Genomic DNA, 16,845 nt, shown 5'->3' with positions numbered 1-16,845 from the left:
AGACAATTAGCGTTAGCGGGAAGACAGTTAGCGTTAGCGGGAAGACAGTTAGCGTTAGCAGAAAGACAGTTAGCGTTAGCAGGAAGACAGTTAGCGTTAGCAGGAAGACAGTTAGCGTTAGCAGAAAGACAGTTAGCGTTAGCAGAAAGACAGTTAGCGTTAGCAGAAAGACAATTAGCGTTAGCAGGAAGACAATTAGCGTTAGCAGGAAGACAGTTAGCGTTAGCGGGAAGACAATTAGCGTTAGCGGGAAGACAGTTAGCGTTAGCGGGAAGACAGTTAGCGTTAGCAGGAAGACAGTTAGCGTTAGCAGGAAGACAGTTCGCGTTAGCAGGAAGACAGTTCGCGTAAACAGGAAGACAGTTAGCATCAGGAGAGCCAAGAAAATTTCAACTTTATCTCATTATGACGGTTTTATGAAAAATTTGGTTTATTGTTTGGAATTAAAACGAAATCTCCTCAAGGCTGCACAATACATCACCAATACATCACCAATATATTACCAGTATATTTTTAAAACTTTTGATGTTTCATTAATTGTCCCCAAATGCATGGCCAGCCATGGATGATCTGAATCCAGAAATATAGCCGGTTGTCAGGCATGCTGCATCCAGAGATCATGGGATCCCTGACAGGAAGTACTTCCTGTGACCTGCGGCTGACGTCAGGTGTCTTACCTGTGGATCTGGGTTTGTCCATGTCTGAGGCCAGTCTGTAGTTCCTGCGCGGCAGAGCAGTGACTCCTCCCTTTGTGCTCATCCTGATTCACCGCCCGCACGCTGCTGACAGAACAGAGTTTCAGGGTTTCCCCCACAGCATCAATATCCTGGCAGCTGCCAGGCTTACTTTCCCACCATCCTAAGATTCTTTTCTTTATTTTAAATAAGATTTTATACACCAGTAATAGTGATATTAAAGACAAGTTATAGAGTATCTTTAGTGAAACGATTGAATGAGCAATTGCGACATCTCATGAGTGTGAGGTATGTATGTGCGCAGCGTGGCTCTGTATCTGTCTGCTAATGTGGCTAAATGAGCTACACCACCAGCCAATCACCGACAGCTCTTTTTCATTCAGTTAGGCGATTCTTTGCAAACACCGCATTTGTTTGGATAAACAACCAATCAGAGTACTGCACCAAGTGACAGAAATTAACAAACCAAGTGTGAGGATTTAGGTAAATTGAAGAAAATTTAAAAAACAAATACTTCAATTTTTTACCCTAAGAATATTCAGCTAAGCAGCATACAGTGGATCCACTGCTTTAATGAGATTCGTTGCTGACAGAACCCACAATGATTGATTAATCTGGATCTGAGCAAATTTACACCAATCAATTAGTACTTTAATTATTATTTTCCCATTAACTAAATATTAAGAATGGCCTGATATAACTCGGGAACATTTCCTTCTGTCTCACTTTCAGCAGAATATTTTCTGTTACTGTTTGATGTTGAACAGTTCTGCAGTAAGAAGCTAAACGTCACATTAATCAGGTTAGTAACAAACATTTATTATCAATTAATTACGTTAGTAATCAACATTTATTCTTCAGAATCTCATAATGTTTTATCTCAATGGCAACCTGGATCCTCCAGGATCTCTAACGCGGCTGTTAGCTTTAGCTGCAGGTCTATAAACTGCAGTTAGCTCTGTTAGCTCACCGCAGAGCTCAAACTAAAATTAGCTGTCCGGTTCGGTTCTGGTGCTGCGAGTGATGAGAGCAGGTGTTAGAACATCCCTTGGCTCGGCTCGGTTCGGTTCGGTTCCCTGTCAGTCATCGAAGCTAGCAGCAAGCTAACAGCTAAAGCTAACTAGCTATTACTAACCTTACCCCCAGCGTCTCACCGCTTGAGCGGGACTCCCTTCCAGCGGTGTGCCGCTGCTATGAGCTTCACACCGGCTGATGAAGGATCGGTGAGCCGCTGATTTCCACAACAATGCCCAGTTTGTTGACGCCTGACAGTGTACGGATTGCAGCTAGGTCCAAAATAGAGAACACAAATCCCGTTCCTGGAAACAACGTGAGAACAGGAAGACGTCAGGGCTTCTCAATTTTTAAGTTTAGTTACTACGTCAACATATTTTATTCGAATAAAGTCAAAAGTAGCATCCATTACTCAAGAAAGAATGAAGGCATTAAAGGATGTTTATCCAGCGGAAAATAAACTCAAAGGAGGCACACTATGGGTACGCTGATATGTCTCCCTCTCCTGGTCACTTTATGTCACTGCAGGCTGAAACCGCCCGTTGTGTCAATCCCTTCCAGTGCATGCATTAGTTCTCTCCGGGTACTCACAAGCATCAACATCAGCCGGTATGTGGGCCAGTTCGAAGTGAAGCCGAGAGGGAGGAACGAGAAGTTCGATGACGACGGAAGTTTAACAGACAAGTAACAGTTGATTAAGAAATGAATCCCACTAGTGATCACCTGCTGGTGTAATCAGAGTTCATCTTTACATCATTACTCATCTTTGAAACGTTTAATATTAATATTGTAATATTTCAATTTTTCAAGGCAGATCAAACCTTTATGATTGTTAGGAATTTAAATATTAACTTTCATAGATCATCTGGAGGTTAACACACAGTCTGACTACATTCAAAAGATTCAGTGACATATTTGCTTCTTTCAATGAACAGTCCTTCATGTTTAGGTCCAAACTCCGCCTTTCCGGTGCGCCAGCAGCTTCGCCGGTGTGTGAATGGAGGAGAACCACGCTGACAGAAAAGTTAGCTTGGCGTTTCAGTAATAGCCTTTGATTGGCTGATAAAACAGTGCTGTTCTGTGATTGGTCAGAAAGGTTCCCGCCTCTGGAAGATTCCATTTATCGGAGGGATATTAAAAGTTGACCAGAAAAACATTTTATAGTTTTAAGGTGAAACATTTGCTCATGTTGAGTGATATTTAAGTAAAAACACCTCAATACAGTAGTTTAGTATTCCTGGTTGAGTGGGGCTGATTCTGAGGCGGACTGGGAGACCTGGCCGCAGCCTGCCCCCCTGCTGCTCCCCGGCAGGTAGCTGCCTCCAGGCTCCTGTCATCTATCTGATCACTCCGGATCTGTTATTGATCAGGTTTTCGGGGCTGGAACGGTACCATTCAGCCGCTTCTCTCTCTCTCTCTGAGCGTCGCTGGGTCTAGACAGAAGATGCTCCGTGTCCGGGTTCTGCTGGGCCGGTCCTGGAGGGGGTAAGTCCCGGCGCTGAACTTCACATGAGCGGACACGAGACTCCGGAGACTTCCAGAAGGTGTTCAGATGATCACCTGACCCACTGACACTTTCAGTAACTTTGTCGGGACAACAGGCGCCTGATCACGCGGTGCTGTTGAGCTTCAGGTGTGTTACCGCCCCGCGTGTTACCTAATGACACCTGATCTCCTGCAGCCTGAGGAGGAAGATCCAGGGTGGTTCCGATCTCTGCAGGACAGCTGCTCCACTGCAGTTGCGCAGACACTCAGCAGGAAACACGTGTTGGGGATTGTTTCCTGGAAATAACTTGAAAATACTGTAAAAACATCCGATTTACTTCTTTAATCAATGGAGAGTAGAAACTCAGCACAGGTCAAAAAACAGCAGGAATTAAAGAAGTAGTTTGTAACTGTTACTGTCCTCTAGTGGTCACAATAGAAATAGAAACCTCCTTAAAAGTAAATATAAACAATGAAATTAATATTAAGTAGAACACACTGAAACTATACTCAAAACACCGTTTGTTTTTGTGTTTATGACTATTTTTAGCCTTTCAAACTAATGTGAAATAGGTTTTTTGCACCCACACAAGCAGCTGTTGGCAAATCACAGCCTCCTGTCGGCGAATTAAACATTTAACTAATAGCTAATTTTTTGTTTTCTGTTCATATATTGGAGTACTGACTGTGTAACTAATGTCAGAATCAACACTAGAAGAGGCTTGACCTTTGAACTGTCAACATGTCTAATGATTAAAACCAGCTGCAGTTTAAACAGACGGGATTTTTTTCCCCTAAACATCATCAAATAAATGCTTCTGTAGGTTCTGGTCTACTGAAACACCAGAACTGGAACCAGAACCGGTTCTAGAATTATTGATCTGGAAAATCGATCAACTCCACACAGAGGAAAGCTGCAGATGATTAGAGTTTGAAGCTGCCGGGCCCCCGGGGGCCTCGGGGCCTCTTTGTTGTTCCGACTGCAGCAGAGGTTCGAGGTGAAGGCCGGCCGGTTCTGGTGGAAAAAGCACAGCTGGTTCTGGTTCTGCTCCCTCCTCCTCTTCGTTGGGTCAGGGTTCAGGTTGCTGCTGTTAATCACAGCCGAGCACAAGGAGCCGTCCAGCTGAGCCGCTCCGAGCCGGTCCGACCCGGTCCGACCCGGTCCAAAGTACTGATAAGGAAAATGAGCGGAACAGAAGGGTGAGTCCGAAAAACCCGACCCGGTTTAATCATAGCAGAACCTGAAGGATAGAACCGAGTCCAGTCCAGCTTTTATTACGAGAAGCTAAAATTAATCCACGGCTCGGCTCTCTGGGTTCTGGACAGGACACTGGAACAGAACCAGAACCGGTTCTAAAACCTTATTTAAAAATCTGAAGGTTCTGACCCAAACCCGGCCCAAATCTGGTGTCTGGAAACGAAGTTCTGGTTCTGAAACGTCTAACAGAAACTAACTGGCCCAGAGTAGAACCGCGTGAAATATTTAAAGTTCTGTAGAACCAAGTTGTTTACTCAACTGGACCCGTCGTTCTGGTTCCGAACGTGTTCCAGACAGAACCAGGTGGGCAGCCACATGATGATCAGTTTAAGCTGATATTTGGAATACGATCCGGTTCTGTTCTGGTCCTGTTCCTGGATCAGAACCGGAGAACATTTAAGAAGCGGTCCAGAACAAGAAATGTGAGCCGAGTTTATTTATTAAGCATTCTGCAGAGATCCGGTCCAATCCGGTTGGTTCTGTTTCGATCCAGGTTTAAGCTTCACATCTACTGGGTCAGAAGAAGTCACATCTTTTGAGTTTGTGGTTCTGCTGCGACCCAGCGGGTCAGAACCAAAGGATTTCTGCTTCCAGGTTCCGGACGTTCCCGGGTTTGGCCGTGGAAGTGAAGAACGAACCCATCCTGGGCTTCGAGGCGGGGAGTCCAGAACGGGCCGAGCTGCAGAAGGTGGTGGTTCTCCAGGCTGGTTCTGATCCGTTTGGGCTGCTGGTGGGTGTTTTAACCCTGCGCTGTGTCTGCAGGTGCTGGACGGCCTAAAGGGGCGGACGGAGGAGGTTCCCTGTGTGGTAGGAGATGAACTGGTTTGGACCAAAGACGTCCGGTACCAGCTGTCTGTGAGTCAGACACGGAACCACTTAAGGTTCTGGAGACGCTCCTCCTGACCTCTGACCTCTGTGTTTCTGTTTCCAGCCTTTCAACCACTCTCACAAGGTGGCAAAGTTCTGCTATGCTGACAAGGTATAATCCCCAGAACCAGAACCAGAACCGGTTCACAGAGACTTTATAATTAATTTTATTTGTTGTGTTGTTTGTTTATTTTGAATATTTAAAATGTCTTCCGGTTCCAGTGTTTAATGTTTGTTAGAATGTAAAGTTTATTGATCTTCTTGCATTATTATTGTCGTATGACATCATCGTTTATCACCATAACTTCTGGGTAAAACATGCTATTGTGACACTCGGTTCTGTCTCTTTAAATCCGGTCAATGACGCCAATCCACGCCGTACCGAGGCCGAACGTTTAGATTTATGGCCTGAGCCAAACATTAGGTTTTGGGTTTTCTAGACCCAATCTAAGGCAGTGTTCACACAACACGAAAATGAGATTGATAGCTAATTTCTTTTTTCTTTTTCTTCAATCCATATTTGACTTTTCCACAGCCGTCTGAACGACCCAATTCTGATCATTTCACCCCCAAAAATAATCCAATCTGTTCCACAGCCATATATGGAAGTAAATCCGATACTTTTCAGTGTCTGAACAGTCATGTCGAATTTTATCCGACTTTTATGTCGTGATGTGAGACATGTGTCATAATTCTGCAGCAAAAGAAGAAGAAGACGGTAAATCTGGACGTAAACATCGGCCGACATTTTGGTCGATTCCTTTTAAGCTTCTTTCATGTGGTGACCATGCTGTCGGCTCCCAACAACTTTAAAATCCACCCAGCAACAGTGGCGGCCATCTTTATTACCATAAATGGAGCGCTGCGGCGGCCATCTTTATTACTATAAATGGAACGCTGCGGCGGCCATCTTTATTACCATAAATGGAGCGCTGCGGCGGCCATCTTTATTACCATAAATGGAGCGCTGCGGCGGCCATCTTTATTACCATAAATGGAGCGCTGCGGCGGCCATCTTTATTACCATAAATGGAGCGCTGCGGCGGCCATCTTTATTACCATAAATGGAGCGCTACAGGGCTAAAGTCGTTCTTCATCTGCAGATCGCTTTGGGGTCAGATCCGTTACCACAAAAGTCTGATTTAATAAGTAGTATGAACAAACACGCAGAAAAGATCGGGCACGAGTGATGAATCGTAATTGAGCATCACGACCTGCGGTGGAATCGCAGCCTAACGCCATCTTGGATCTCCTCCAGGAGCTGATTGATAAGGCCATCCAGGCGTCGCTGGCGGCCCGGAGGGAGTGGGACCTGAAACCCGTCCAGGACCGAGCCCAGATCCTGTTCAAGGCTGCTGATGTCATCAGCGGGCCCAAGAGGGCTGAGATCCTGGCCAAGACCATGATCGGACAGGTAGGTGACCCCTGGAGGTCGGGTGACCCCTCTGGAGTTCCGGTAACCTATGACCTCCCTCTGGCTGGTGTTCAGGGTAAAACAGTGGTCCAGGCGGAGATCGACGCCGCTGCCGAACTCATCGACTTCTTCCGGTTCAATGCCAAGCACGCCGTGGAGCTGGAGGCCCAGCAGCCAATCAGCACCAAGGAGAGCACCAACACTGCGCTGTACAGGGGACTGGAGGTAGGGAGCTGTTACCAAGGTTACGGGGTCCGTTTGGTTCTGGGTTTTCTGACCGGTTCTGGACCTGCCTGTGTTTCAGGGCTTCGTAGCGGCAGTGGCGCCGTTTAACTTCACCGCCATCGGGGGAAACCTGGCAGGAACACCTGCTCTCATGGTGAGTTCTGCAGGTCCGACCTGCCTCAGAACCTCAAAGTCTGAACTCTTGACTTGTATTTGTGCCATAATGACGAGATTTGACTTGGACTTGCACTCCAAAAACTTGAGACTGTACTTGTGCCCTGACCTATAGAGAACTGACCTCTGACCCTGTGCACCCCAGGGTAACGTGGTTCTGTGGAAGCCCAGTGACACGGCGGTCTCGGCCAGCTACGCGGTCTACCGAGTCCTGCGCGAGTGCGGCCTGCCGCCCAACATCATCCAGTTCCTGCCGGCCGACGGCCCCGTGTTCGGCGACGCCGTCACTTCCTCCCCGCACCTGGCAGGAATCAACTTCACCGGCAGCGTGCCGTAAGGACGGCCGACCCAACCGCCTCTGGTTCTGCTGGTGTTACCATGGCAACCACGTCTGTTTTGCCACTTGCAGGACCTTCAAGCGTCTGTGGAAGCAGGTGGCCCAGAACATAGACATCTACCGAACGTTTCCGCGCCTGGCTGGAGGTGAGTGGTGAGCGATCCTTCAGGTCCCGGTTCTGGTTTTGGTTCTGGTTCTGATCACACTCTTTGTTGGCAGAGTGCGGTGGGAAGAACTTCCACTTTGTACACTCATCCGCGGACGTCCGTAGCGTGGTGTTGGGGACGATCCGCTCGGCCTTCGAGTACGGCGGCCAGAAATGCTCGGCCTGCTCCAGGATGTACGTTCCCGATAGCAGCTGGCCGCAGATCAGAGAGCAGTTGCTGGACATCCACAAAGACATCCGAGTCGGAGACGTGAGTGACCTCTGACCCCTGCAGGGTTCAGGGTGTATGATCAGACCCAGAGTGAGGACTAACCAGATGTTTCTGACCCTCAGCCTGTCGAGGACTTCAGCACGTTCTTCTCTGCCGTCATAGACGATAAGGTAAACCTCGTTAACTTGTTAAGACTCCACATTAGCTCGGTGGCTAATCTATCCCTGTGGCTCCGCCCCCTGCAGTCCTTCGCTAGAATCAAGAGGTGGTTGGACCACGCCAAGTCTTCCTCAAACCTCAGCATCATCGCCGGAGGAAACTGTGACAACAGCAAAGGTTACTTTGTGGAGCCGACGATCATTGTGACCAAAGACCCTCAGGACCCAATCATGAATGAGGTCAGAATATTTAGCTCACTAAATATTTAACCACAAATAAAATATTTTATTTAATTAAATATTTTATTTAATTAAATATTTTTATTCCAAGTTAAACATATAATTTCCAGATTAAATATTCAAACAAATTTTTAGCTCAGAACTAAATATTTAGCATAATAGCTAAATATAGATGAGTTAGTTTGCTAGCTAAATATTTATTAGCAGGCTAGCATGCTAACAAAATATTTAGGAGACTGCAGAGACTTACCTGTGAAGCTTCAAGGAGATCTGATGACACATCAGATCATGGCCTGCTGGAGGTCATGACCTTGTGTTTGTGGTGTTTCCAGGAGATCTTTGGGCCGGTTCTGACCGTGTACGTCTATCCAGAGAAGAACTACGCTGAGGTTCTGCGGCTAGTTGATAACACATCACCATACGCTCTGACCGGATCCGTGTTCGCCCACGACCAGTAAGACAGTTTCTCCTGCACTTGCGTGTTGTTGTCCGTCGTCGACGGAGATGAGCTGAAAGTTGTGTGGATCTCCTTTGGTTCTGGTTCTCCTGAACTTCCTGGAACAAACCAGCAGGTTCAAGGAGTTCTCATGCTCTGGACCACATGTCTGTGTCCGGTTCTGGTTCTGGTTCACGAGGTCTACTCCTGTCTCTCACGTGAGAGCAGAACCAGTGGATCTCTGAGGATCAGAACTTTAGAGTTCTATAAACGGATCAGAGCCCTGAGCTCAGTCCAGATTCTGGTTTCAAACCAGGTTCTGGTTTAGTTGGTCCACCTGGTTCCTACAACTGGACCAGTAAAGAGCTGGAGCTGATTAGCTCTTGGGAGCAGAACCAGGATTATGTTGCAGGTTCTTTTGTGCATGGTGGGTTCAGCCCTGGTTCTGACCCAGACTGAGTCAGACCTGTTGGTTCTGCAGGAAGGTGATCGATGAGGCTGCCAGAGTCCTGAGGAACGCCGCCGGGAATTATTACGTCAACGATAAATCTACCGGATCCGTTGTGGCCCAGCAGCCGTTTGGAGGAGCCAGAGCTTCAGGTGGGTGGGGAGGGTTCGTCCAACATGGACGGATGGATGTTCACTGACGGATGTCTACCTGTCCCTCCAGGTACCAACGATAAGCCCGGCGGTCCTCACTACGTCCTGAGGTGGACGTCTCCCCGAGTGGTGAAGCAGACTCATGTTCCCCTCACAGAGTGGAAGTACCCATATATGGGCTGAGGGACACCTGTCCACATGTCCCCTCCCCCCAGTCCATCCACTGGTCCACTCATCAGTCCTCCGTCTCTCTCAGACTCTCCATCCATCCTTCATCTCTGTCCTCCTCTTCCTCGCCGTCCTCCTCTGTCTGTCTCTCTGAAGCTGGACAGTCTGTCTCTGCATCTCACTCAGATATCCACAGACTAACGCTTGTCTCGGAATCCCAGCTGGAAGCTTCATGTCATCCATCAGAAATCGGATCAGAAACGCCAATGGACTCAATTCTGTTTGTAACTAATAAAATTAAATCAGGAGCAGAGGTCCATCAGAGCAGGTACTGATCCTCCTGGAGGTCAGTGATTAGAAGCTGAAGGTAGTTAAATGTATCGGGTTTTGCTGAACAGATGATGAATGTGTGTGTGTGTGTGTGTGTGTGTGTGTGTGCGTGTGTGTGTGTGTGTGTGTGTGTGTGTGTGTGTGTGTGTGTGTGTGTGTGGAGATGTTTCCTCCCAGATCTGGATGCTAACTCATGATCATGTCTGTCTCAGTGACTCTGGACGTTTAGATGTTTGACAATAAATCATTTCTTTCTAACAATTAGCAGCTGGTCATCTTCTTCTTTATGATCCTCACATGAGTGTGTGTGTGTGTGTGTGTTCTTGTATTTAGTACATTTAGAGGACCATTATAAACATATCCACCCATAAATTGAGGTCACAGTGGGAAGTGAGGACATTTTAGTGGTCCACTTTTTTCAGTTCTACTTTTCTCTAATAGTTTGTTTTAGACAAAGGGATGTCCAATCTTTTTCTCATGTGGGCCAAAATTATCAGCTCAAAAGTATTCACACACCAAAAATATATATACAATTTTTTAAAACTAAAATCACCTAAAGGATGCAGTTTTCTTTTCCTACCCAACAATAAACCAAGCAAAAACTATTTTAAAGTTCTTCTGGACTAAAATTGGAAAGCATGAAGGAATTTGTTCACTGGTTTATGTTTGAGGATCTTGTTAGCAGCACCATGCTTCATCAGCTATTCTTCCGGAGTTGGTTTACATAAAAAATTACATTTACACAAAATAATTTTACATCTGGAGGTTCTGGGTGATTTGGGCAGATCTGCCGTTTGAAATGAGGTTCAGTCTTAAGGATGCTCTGATCACATTCATGTCTCTACATGTGGAGCTGCTGCAGCTGTCATGTTCACATGTTCTGTCTCCCAATGCTTGTGGGGACTCCCAGTCCCGTCCGTTACTTGATGTGACATGGCAAAAGCAGGAACAAGTTGCTCCAGCAGAAACAGAATAAAACATACATGCTATTTATAATTATGGATGCAGCTAATGATTAATTCATTAATCGGTTATTCTATTGATTATTCTGATTAACCAAGTAACCAGATATAAAAAATTCCCATATTCTGCAGATTTTTCATTTTTCACTTAAGCCTTTTTGTACAATATTAGAAATACATTTAAAAATCTAAATTCAACAATGACTAACAAGCTAACAATTCACTTCCCTTTTTAATTGAGAATAAATATTTTATTGCCTGAAATGCTACATTTACAAAAAACTGATTAAAAACAATGGGGTAATGGGCCATATAAAAAAAAATAAAATTACAAGAATAAAGTTATAATATTATGACCTATTAAGTCGTAATATTATGACTTTATTCTTGTAATTTTACTTTTTTTTCTTAGTATGGCCCTAATACTCCTTTGTAAAAACCAGATTATGTTTTATCAAGAAAAATTTTTATATTTATGAGTTAAAAATTTATTGAATTACATTTTTTCTTCTTTTTTGCCAACGGGCCCTGGGGGCTGTGGTCCACTTTGAAAAACCTTTCCCTAATCCACAAACTCTGTTTTTAAATTGTGAGGACAAGGCAAAATGTCCTCACAGCTATTCAAGCTCGCGCGCGCGCACACACACACACACACACAGACTCAGAGTGAAGCTGATGACATTTGTTTCTGAGGTCACACAGGGCTGGCCCAAGTCTTTCTGGAGCCCTGAACAGATTTTTATTTGGGGGTTCCCATGCCAACAGGTCAACACCAGATTGTCATCATTCCTAGGCTGTTAAGATTCACATACTTCCATTATTTCAGACGGGTTTTTTATTTTTATATTATTATATTTATATTTGCTAACATTTAACACTCTGGACTGGAGTAGCTTGTAAACCAATAGGCAGATTGATTCAAGTAACTTACCTGCTATGATCATAATATTTTTTGTGTACAAAATTTTTTTTAAAAGTTTTTTAAATTTGGTACACAAAATTAAAAAACTTTTAAATTTTGTGTAGGAATATATTTAGTTTGTATTCTTCAATGTTATGTTTAATATAATAATATATATTTGCTCTTGGGTGCCCCCTAGTGGTGTGGGGGCCCTACCTCTGCCCTTCTTCTCGCCATATCTGAGACTGAGAGATTCAGAACTGGTTCATGTGAAGTCGCCTGAGGAAGAAGCTGGACTTCCTGCCGCTAACAACTGACCTCGGATCAGACGGCGCTCTGAGCACCTTAATGAGAGCTTCCGTCCTCACCTGCAGACTGGGATCAGTGCAGGTGAGTGTCAAGTTGCAGGTGTGTGTGTAAACAGTCATCAGCGTGTGCGGGACCAGCAGACGTGTGATGACAGGAAGGGTGTGTGTGTCTGATGCCTTTCATCTGGAATATCGGGATTTAGGGAGAGGAAACTGCAAACACTCATTCTGTGGAGCAGGCTGCTTTGATGTGAACATCACTCCAACTGGGAAACTGGGAGGGCTGGGATATACTGGGAGAACTGAGACACACTGGAATAACTTGTCAGTATCAAAGTGGAGGTTCTCACCATGAAATGCCTGATCTGAGCAGTGAATGTTCATCAGAGAAAAACCTGCAGAATTTGATGTTTGGTTTCCAACCTGACAGTGTCTCTATTTTCTCTCTCTCTCTCTCTCTCACACACACACACATACCCACACACCTGTGAGGGCGGAGCTCCAGCAGGTAAAGTGGGATCTTTCCACCCTGAACTCAGAGACCCAGAGGAACCGAAGGAGGATCTGCTGCAGCTCCATCTGAAGGTGAGACACCAGTTCTGGGTGGTTCTGTGCGGTTCCATTTATATTTAGCAGGACAAACCAATCATCTGGTTCTGGTTCACATTGTATTTCTGAGAAAATCTTTTCTAAACAGAACGCTTCTGATTTGGGTTCAAATGAGCTTTAAAATGTTTCAAAGGTTCTGGAGAGGAATCAGCAGATTCCTGATGAAACAGGTTTTGGTTCTGGTTCTGTATAAGAATTCCAGTTTTCTGACTGACTGACGTAACAATTCCAATTATGGCTGATGCTGATTTTTTTTGTCTGAAATGTTGCAAAATATAGTCAGAAAGTTGCTGGTAACAGTGGCAGATTTTTAGACCTGAATGAGATCGGCTTCACGCTTAAGTATCGGCTGATCAGTGCATCCTAGTTCTATAGTTGCTCATTGAATCTTTAGCTTGGAGAAACTTTAAGGTTTTAACATCTCCTAGTGACTGACCCAGGTTCCTTCAGGGCAACCAGACACTCACACCTCCTGATACGTCCTGATTTTCTACTTACAGACCAGTAGAGTTGATGTTTGTGGTGGTGCAACCAGTCAGCATGCAGATAGTAACTAATGGTTGTCATGGAAACTGAGCAGGAAGAGGAAACTATTTAATCATTATGCTAATTAAATGCAATGCCAGTCAGACCCATGTGTGAACGGCTTCTGTCCCCAAAGCGACCGGAGAAGAACGTAGTTCCAACAGCGCTCTGTTTATGGCAGTAAAGATGGCCGCCGCCTTCTTTTTAAGTTGTTGAGAGCTATAAAAGACCGCATGGTCACCAGATCAACAGTTCATTATTATTTTTATTTCCAGCCATTCTTTGCGTCCACATTTACCAAATTATGTAAATAATTCGGTAAATTAACATGTCTCTTGTCAATGACACAAAAGTCGGATAAAATGCGACATGACCGTTCAGACTGTAGACGCTTTGAAAGCTATGAAATACCTAGATGCACATCTGGAAGTGGAAAAGATCGGAACAGGGCCGATAATACTGGAGTGAAAAAGTCTGATACAGTTAGGCCTATCACAATAACAATTTTTCTGGACGGTAAATTGTCCCAGAAGTTATTGTGATAAATGATAATATTGCAGTTTTGAGATCAGTTTCAAACAATATAGTGGTGACAGTATCATAGTGCAGGAACACATTGTGAAAGATTAATAAACTTTAAATTCATTTAACACTGGAACTGGAAGACATTTTAAATATCCAAAGTAAATAAATACTTTACTTCGGAAGAAACACACAAAAGAAACAATAAAGCAAATTAATTATGAAGTATCATTAAACAAAACATCACACCAAAGCACCAGACTGAAGACTTTAGTCATCCAGTTTTCAGTAGAAAGAGAAAAACAATAAATTATTTAGCTCCTTATAATTTATCACACAATTAATTGATTTATTGCGGCAGGTATAGATATGGGTCTCATTTGGAAAAGAAAAAAAAACGCATCGCGGTATTTATCTGCTTTGTGAAGGTGATCTCCTCATCCTCGGAGATCATGTCTGCCCCCTGGTGGAGATGCCGTAAACTGATCCCTCTGTCTTTTCACAGGTGGCCATAATGAAGCTTCTTTGATCCAGCCAGGTGTCCTCGTCCCTGATTGGTCGATTGCACAATGAGCTCCGCCTTCTCTCAGTCGCTCTTCGACCGTTTCGCTGCGTCGCCCCCTGCTGGCCGGGAGGACCGGAGCAGGACTCAGCACTCAGAGTCTCTGTCCGCCCCTGTCCCCTTCCTGTTCTACCCTCCCACTGTGGACCCCGCTGCCCTCAGCCTGTACAAGGGCCCCCTGAGGGGTCCCGCCGGCATCCTGCCCTACCTGTCCCCCTTCCACCACCATGGGCATTTCAGCGTCTATGAGTGTCCGTTTGAGCCGGCGTTCATCCAGAAGCGTAACGAGCGGGAGCGGCAGCGTGTCAAATGCGTGAACCAGGGCTATGCCAAGCTGCGGGACCACCTGCCGGGTCACAGCGCCGACAAGAGGCTCAGCAAGGTGGAGACGCTGCGCGCCGCCATCAGGTACATCAAGTACCTGCAGAGGCTGGTGGACATGGAGGAAGACAGGCGTGAAGGGGCGGAGCCTGGCAGTGGGACACCTTCTGGTCCGGACAGGGGTGGAGAGATGCAGGCATGTTGAACAGCCGGTTCACCTGAACAACCAATCAGAGCGCAGAACCCAGAAGGAGGACGTCAGCAACGCTAGACTCCAGAGGACAGATCCTAAATGGACAGCGCCACCTGCAGTTTGTTCCTGAAAGTCCGATGGGGAATCGGGGAGAGTCGAACCAGCTCTTTCTGGACATTTTCAGCCACCGTAGAGCAGCAGATGTTTCAATATTTCAGCAAAACCTTTCACGTGTGGATCCAACAATCTGTCACAGATGTTGCTAAGGGACAGCTTTTTGGAAAAAAAAAAAACAACAAAAAAAGAAAACACTGAAAAATTAAAGATTTCAAAATCTTGAAAAATTGTGGTCATCCTAAAACTCAAGTGGCTGATGGGAAATATGAAAAACGTACGATGTGAGAAGTGAGCAAATGTTTATACTTGTATCCACCCTTGAATTTATTTTACAGTAATATGCTGTACTAATAGTAGGTCAGGAATCTGTAGTGAATGTAGTTTTGTGTTATCGCCACTAGGTGTCACTGCAACTTTCAAAATGACAATGGGTCAAAAGAATAAAAAAATAAGTTACTTATTCACTAATTATTAAAATGTATAATTTTGCTTCACATTCATGTAGAGTAACTATAGTATTTATAGGTATTTTCTAGTTCTACATGACATCAGACAAATATAATTGTCATATTACTGCTGGATATTATGACATTTTATGACATGCAATTATATTTTTTTCATTATTTTTTCATTTTTTATGAGCTATAACGTCTCACTACTAGAAATACACCAATGGAGGCATCAAACACAGGTATTTGTTTAAATATTTATGCCTCTAGATGATATTTTAGTGTGATAGTTCTAAAGTGGTAGCCACAGCTATAAGCTTCAGATATATTTTGCTTTTTGAGCCTGGTGTATGTCTGGTTTAGGATCATAATACAGACATTTATCAAAGCTCTATGAGATATTGTTTTGTATCATCTTAAATGAAATCCTCGTGGCTGTCATGTAAGCCACCCTTTGAGTCTCTCTAATCGACATAGAGGTCACTAAAGATCTTTAAAACAAAAATAATGGTACAAATTTGTCCCTCCAAGACTTTTGTAATTTCTTTAGGAGGGGATTTCCCATGGCAATCTTCTGAATCATAAAATGCTTAGTACAACACAAAGTTTTCTTTTATCAGCCGTTCTTTTGCTTTTATTTTCATTTTGAAGTAAGCTATGCCACAAACATCCTGTCAACTTTATTAACGAACAGACTTGGCCACCCGGCCATGGTCGCTAAATATGCAAAGTTTTTAGAAAAAATAATTTGTTGATGGGAATAAACTACTGTAAAATTATTTTATAGACAAACGGAATATAAAACAATTAACCTATAAAGTTAGGTAACTAAACTTTAAAGGCAAATGATAAACATTACATGCTTATTGTATTACTGTGCAGATGGAAAACTATGGCGCCCTCTAGGGGGACATAGCGAAATTATTTTCTTTTGCTTTACCTCGCAAAACCTTTTTGAAATAATTTACATGATTTCTGCATTTCTAATTGCGGGAGGTGAGTCGGGGGCATTTTGTCGGTCCGTGTAGATGCCGCTGCTCTAAGGATTATAACACACCGGCGCTGTCTGATTAATGGAATCGGTTAGGACTCGTATGTCGAAGTCACAAGCTCTTATTACCTGAACTGGTTCTTCGGTGTGTTTAGGTGTCTCGTTAGCGCCCAGTTTGTTAGCTATGAATTAAAGTAATCAAGAATAGTAGAAATTTATACTTACATAAACGTCACGATGATGAATGCAGGCCTCCATCTGGTTTTATAAGTTTTTCGAGAAGGACCTCGTTACAGAGGAGTACTTGTTTTTCCACCTTGGGCTACCACTACGATTGAAGCTTCCGGTTTCTGGTCTGAGTACTTCCTGTTTTAGCTGCAATACCACCGGCGTCCACTAAATCAGTTGTCCCCAACCACCGGGCCGCGGACCGGTACTGGTCCGTAGACCAATTGGTACCGGGCCGCGCAAGAAATAATTAAATATGTCCGTTCTATGTATTTAATCTGGAGGAGCTTTTATTTTGAAAATACTAAACCGGAAGCTGCCGGTTACGTCTTGCGCCCCAAAATCAGCAGAATGAGTAATAAACAATGGCATCGATCTC

At 44.4% G+C, this 16,845-nt stretch overlaps 3 protein-coding genes across 10 annotated transcripts in view; 2 read left to right on the top strand and 1 right to left on the bottom strand.

The window, feature by feature from the left end:
• LOC122834528 (E3 ubiquitin-protein ligase RNF123) overlaps window positions 1–2,478 on the bottom strand; it is a 39,318-nt gene extending 36,840 nt beyond the window's left edge. Inside the window, exons 1-3 of one of the 8 annotated variants that reach the window (XM_044123041.1) lie at window positions 2,301–2,478; window positions 1,831–2,014; window positions 678–782 (exon numbers count right to left, since the gene is read on the bottom strand). In XM_044123041.1, coding sequence (XP_043978976.1) covers window positions 678–759 — 82 coding nt within the window. In that variant the 5' untranslated portion in view covers window positions 760–782; window positions 1,831–2,014; window positions 2,301–2,478. Of the gene's footprint in view, window positions 1–677; window positions 783–1,830; window positions 2,228–2,300 lie in introns of those variants that run through there. The other 7 variants (XM_044123035.1, XM_044123036.1, XM_044123039.1 and 4 more) reach the window with 7 other exon arrangements.
• A 538-nt stretch (window positions 2,479–3,016) lies between these two features.
• aldh4a1 (aldehyde dehydrogenase 4 family, member A1) lies at window positions 3,017–10,042 on the top strand. The gene is made up of 15 exons (XM_044123043.1): window positions 3,017–3,194; window positions 5,047–5,140; window positions 5,215–5,307; window positions 5,384–5,431; window positions 6,578–6,733; window positions 6,809–6,958; window positions 7,038–7,112; window positions 7,278–7,465; window positions 7,542–7,615; window positions 7,689–7,885; window positions 7,969–8,016; window positions 8,092–8,244; window positions 8,577–8,698; window positions 9,162–9,280; window positions 9,351–10,042. The coding sequence occupies exons 1-15, from the start codon at window positions 3,154–3,156 to the stop codon at window positions 9,461–9,463; spliced, it is 1,671 nt and encodes a 556-aa protein (XP_043978978.1). The 5' UTR covers window positions 3,017–3,153; the 3' UTR covers window positions 9,464–10,042.
• Window positions 10,043–11,927: 1,885 nt separating this feature from the next.
• On the top strand, window positions 11,928–15,262 carry LOC122834532 (achaete-scute homolog 5-like). Its single transcript, XM_044123045.1, has 2 exons — window positions 11,928–12,534; window positions 14,111–15,262. The coding sequence occupies exon 2, from the start codon at window positions 14,175–14,177 to the stop codon at window positions 14,691–14,693; it is 519 nt and encodes a 172-aa protein (XP_043978980.1). The 5' UTR covers window positions 11,928–12,534; window positions 14,111–14,174; the 3' UTR covers window positions 14,694–15,262.
• Window positions 15,263–16,845: the final 1,583 nt, after the last annotated feature.

Source organism: Gambusia affinis, linkage group LG07 (genome assembly GCF_019740435.1).
Source record: "Gambusia affinis linkage group LG07, SWU_Gaff_1.0, whole genome shotgun sequence".
In the NCBI taxonomy this organism is placed as follows: domain Eukaryota; kingdom Metazoa; phylum Chordata; class Actinopteri; order Cyprinodontiformes; family Poeciliidae; genus Gambusia; species Gambusia affinis.
Note: the sequence above shows the minus strand (reverse complement) of the source record. Positions and strands in the feature narration are given on the sequence as shown.

What these genes read in the sequence shown, in the direction of transcription:
- aldh4a1 (XM_044123043.1), top strand. Translation starts at nt 3,154, where the DNA reads ATGCTCCGTGTCCGGGTTCTGCTGGGCCGGTCCTGGAGGGG. An exon ending in ACGTCCGGTACCAGCTGTCT is followed by an intron (nt 5,308 to 5,383) that starts GTGAGTCAGACA and finishes TTCTGTTTCCAG; the next exon opens with CCTTTCAACCACTCTCACAA. An exon ending in GTTTCCGCGCCTGGCTGGAG is followed by an intron (nt 7,616 to 7,688) that starts GTGAGTGGTGAG and finishes CTTTGTTGGCAG; the next exon opens with AGTGCGGTGGGAAGAACTTC.
- LOC122834532 (XM_044123045.1), top strand. Translation starts at nt 14,175, where the DNA reads ATGAGCTCCGCCTTCTCTCAGTCGCTCTTCGACCGTTTCGCTGCGTCG.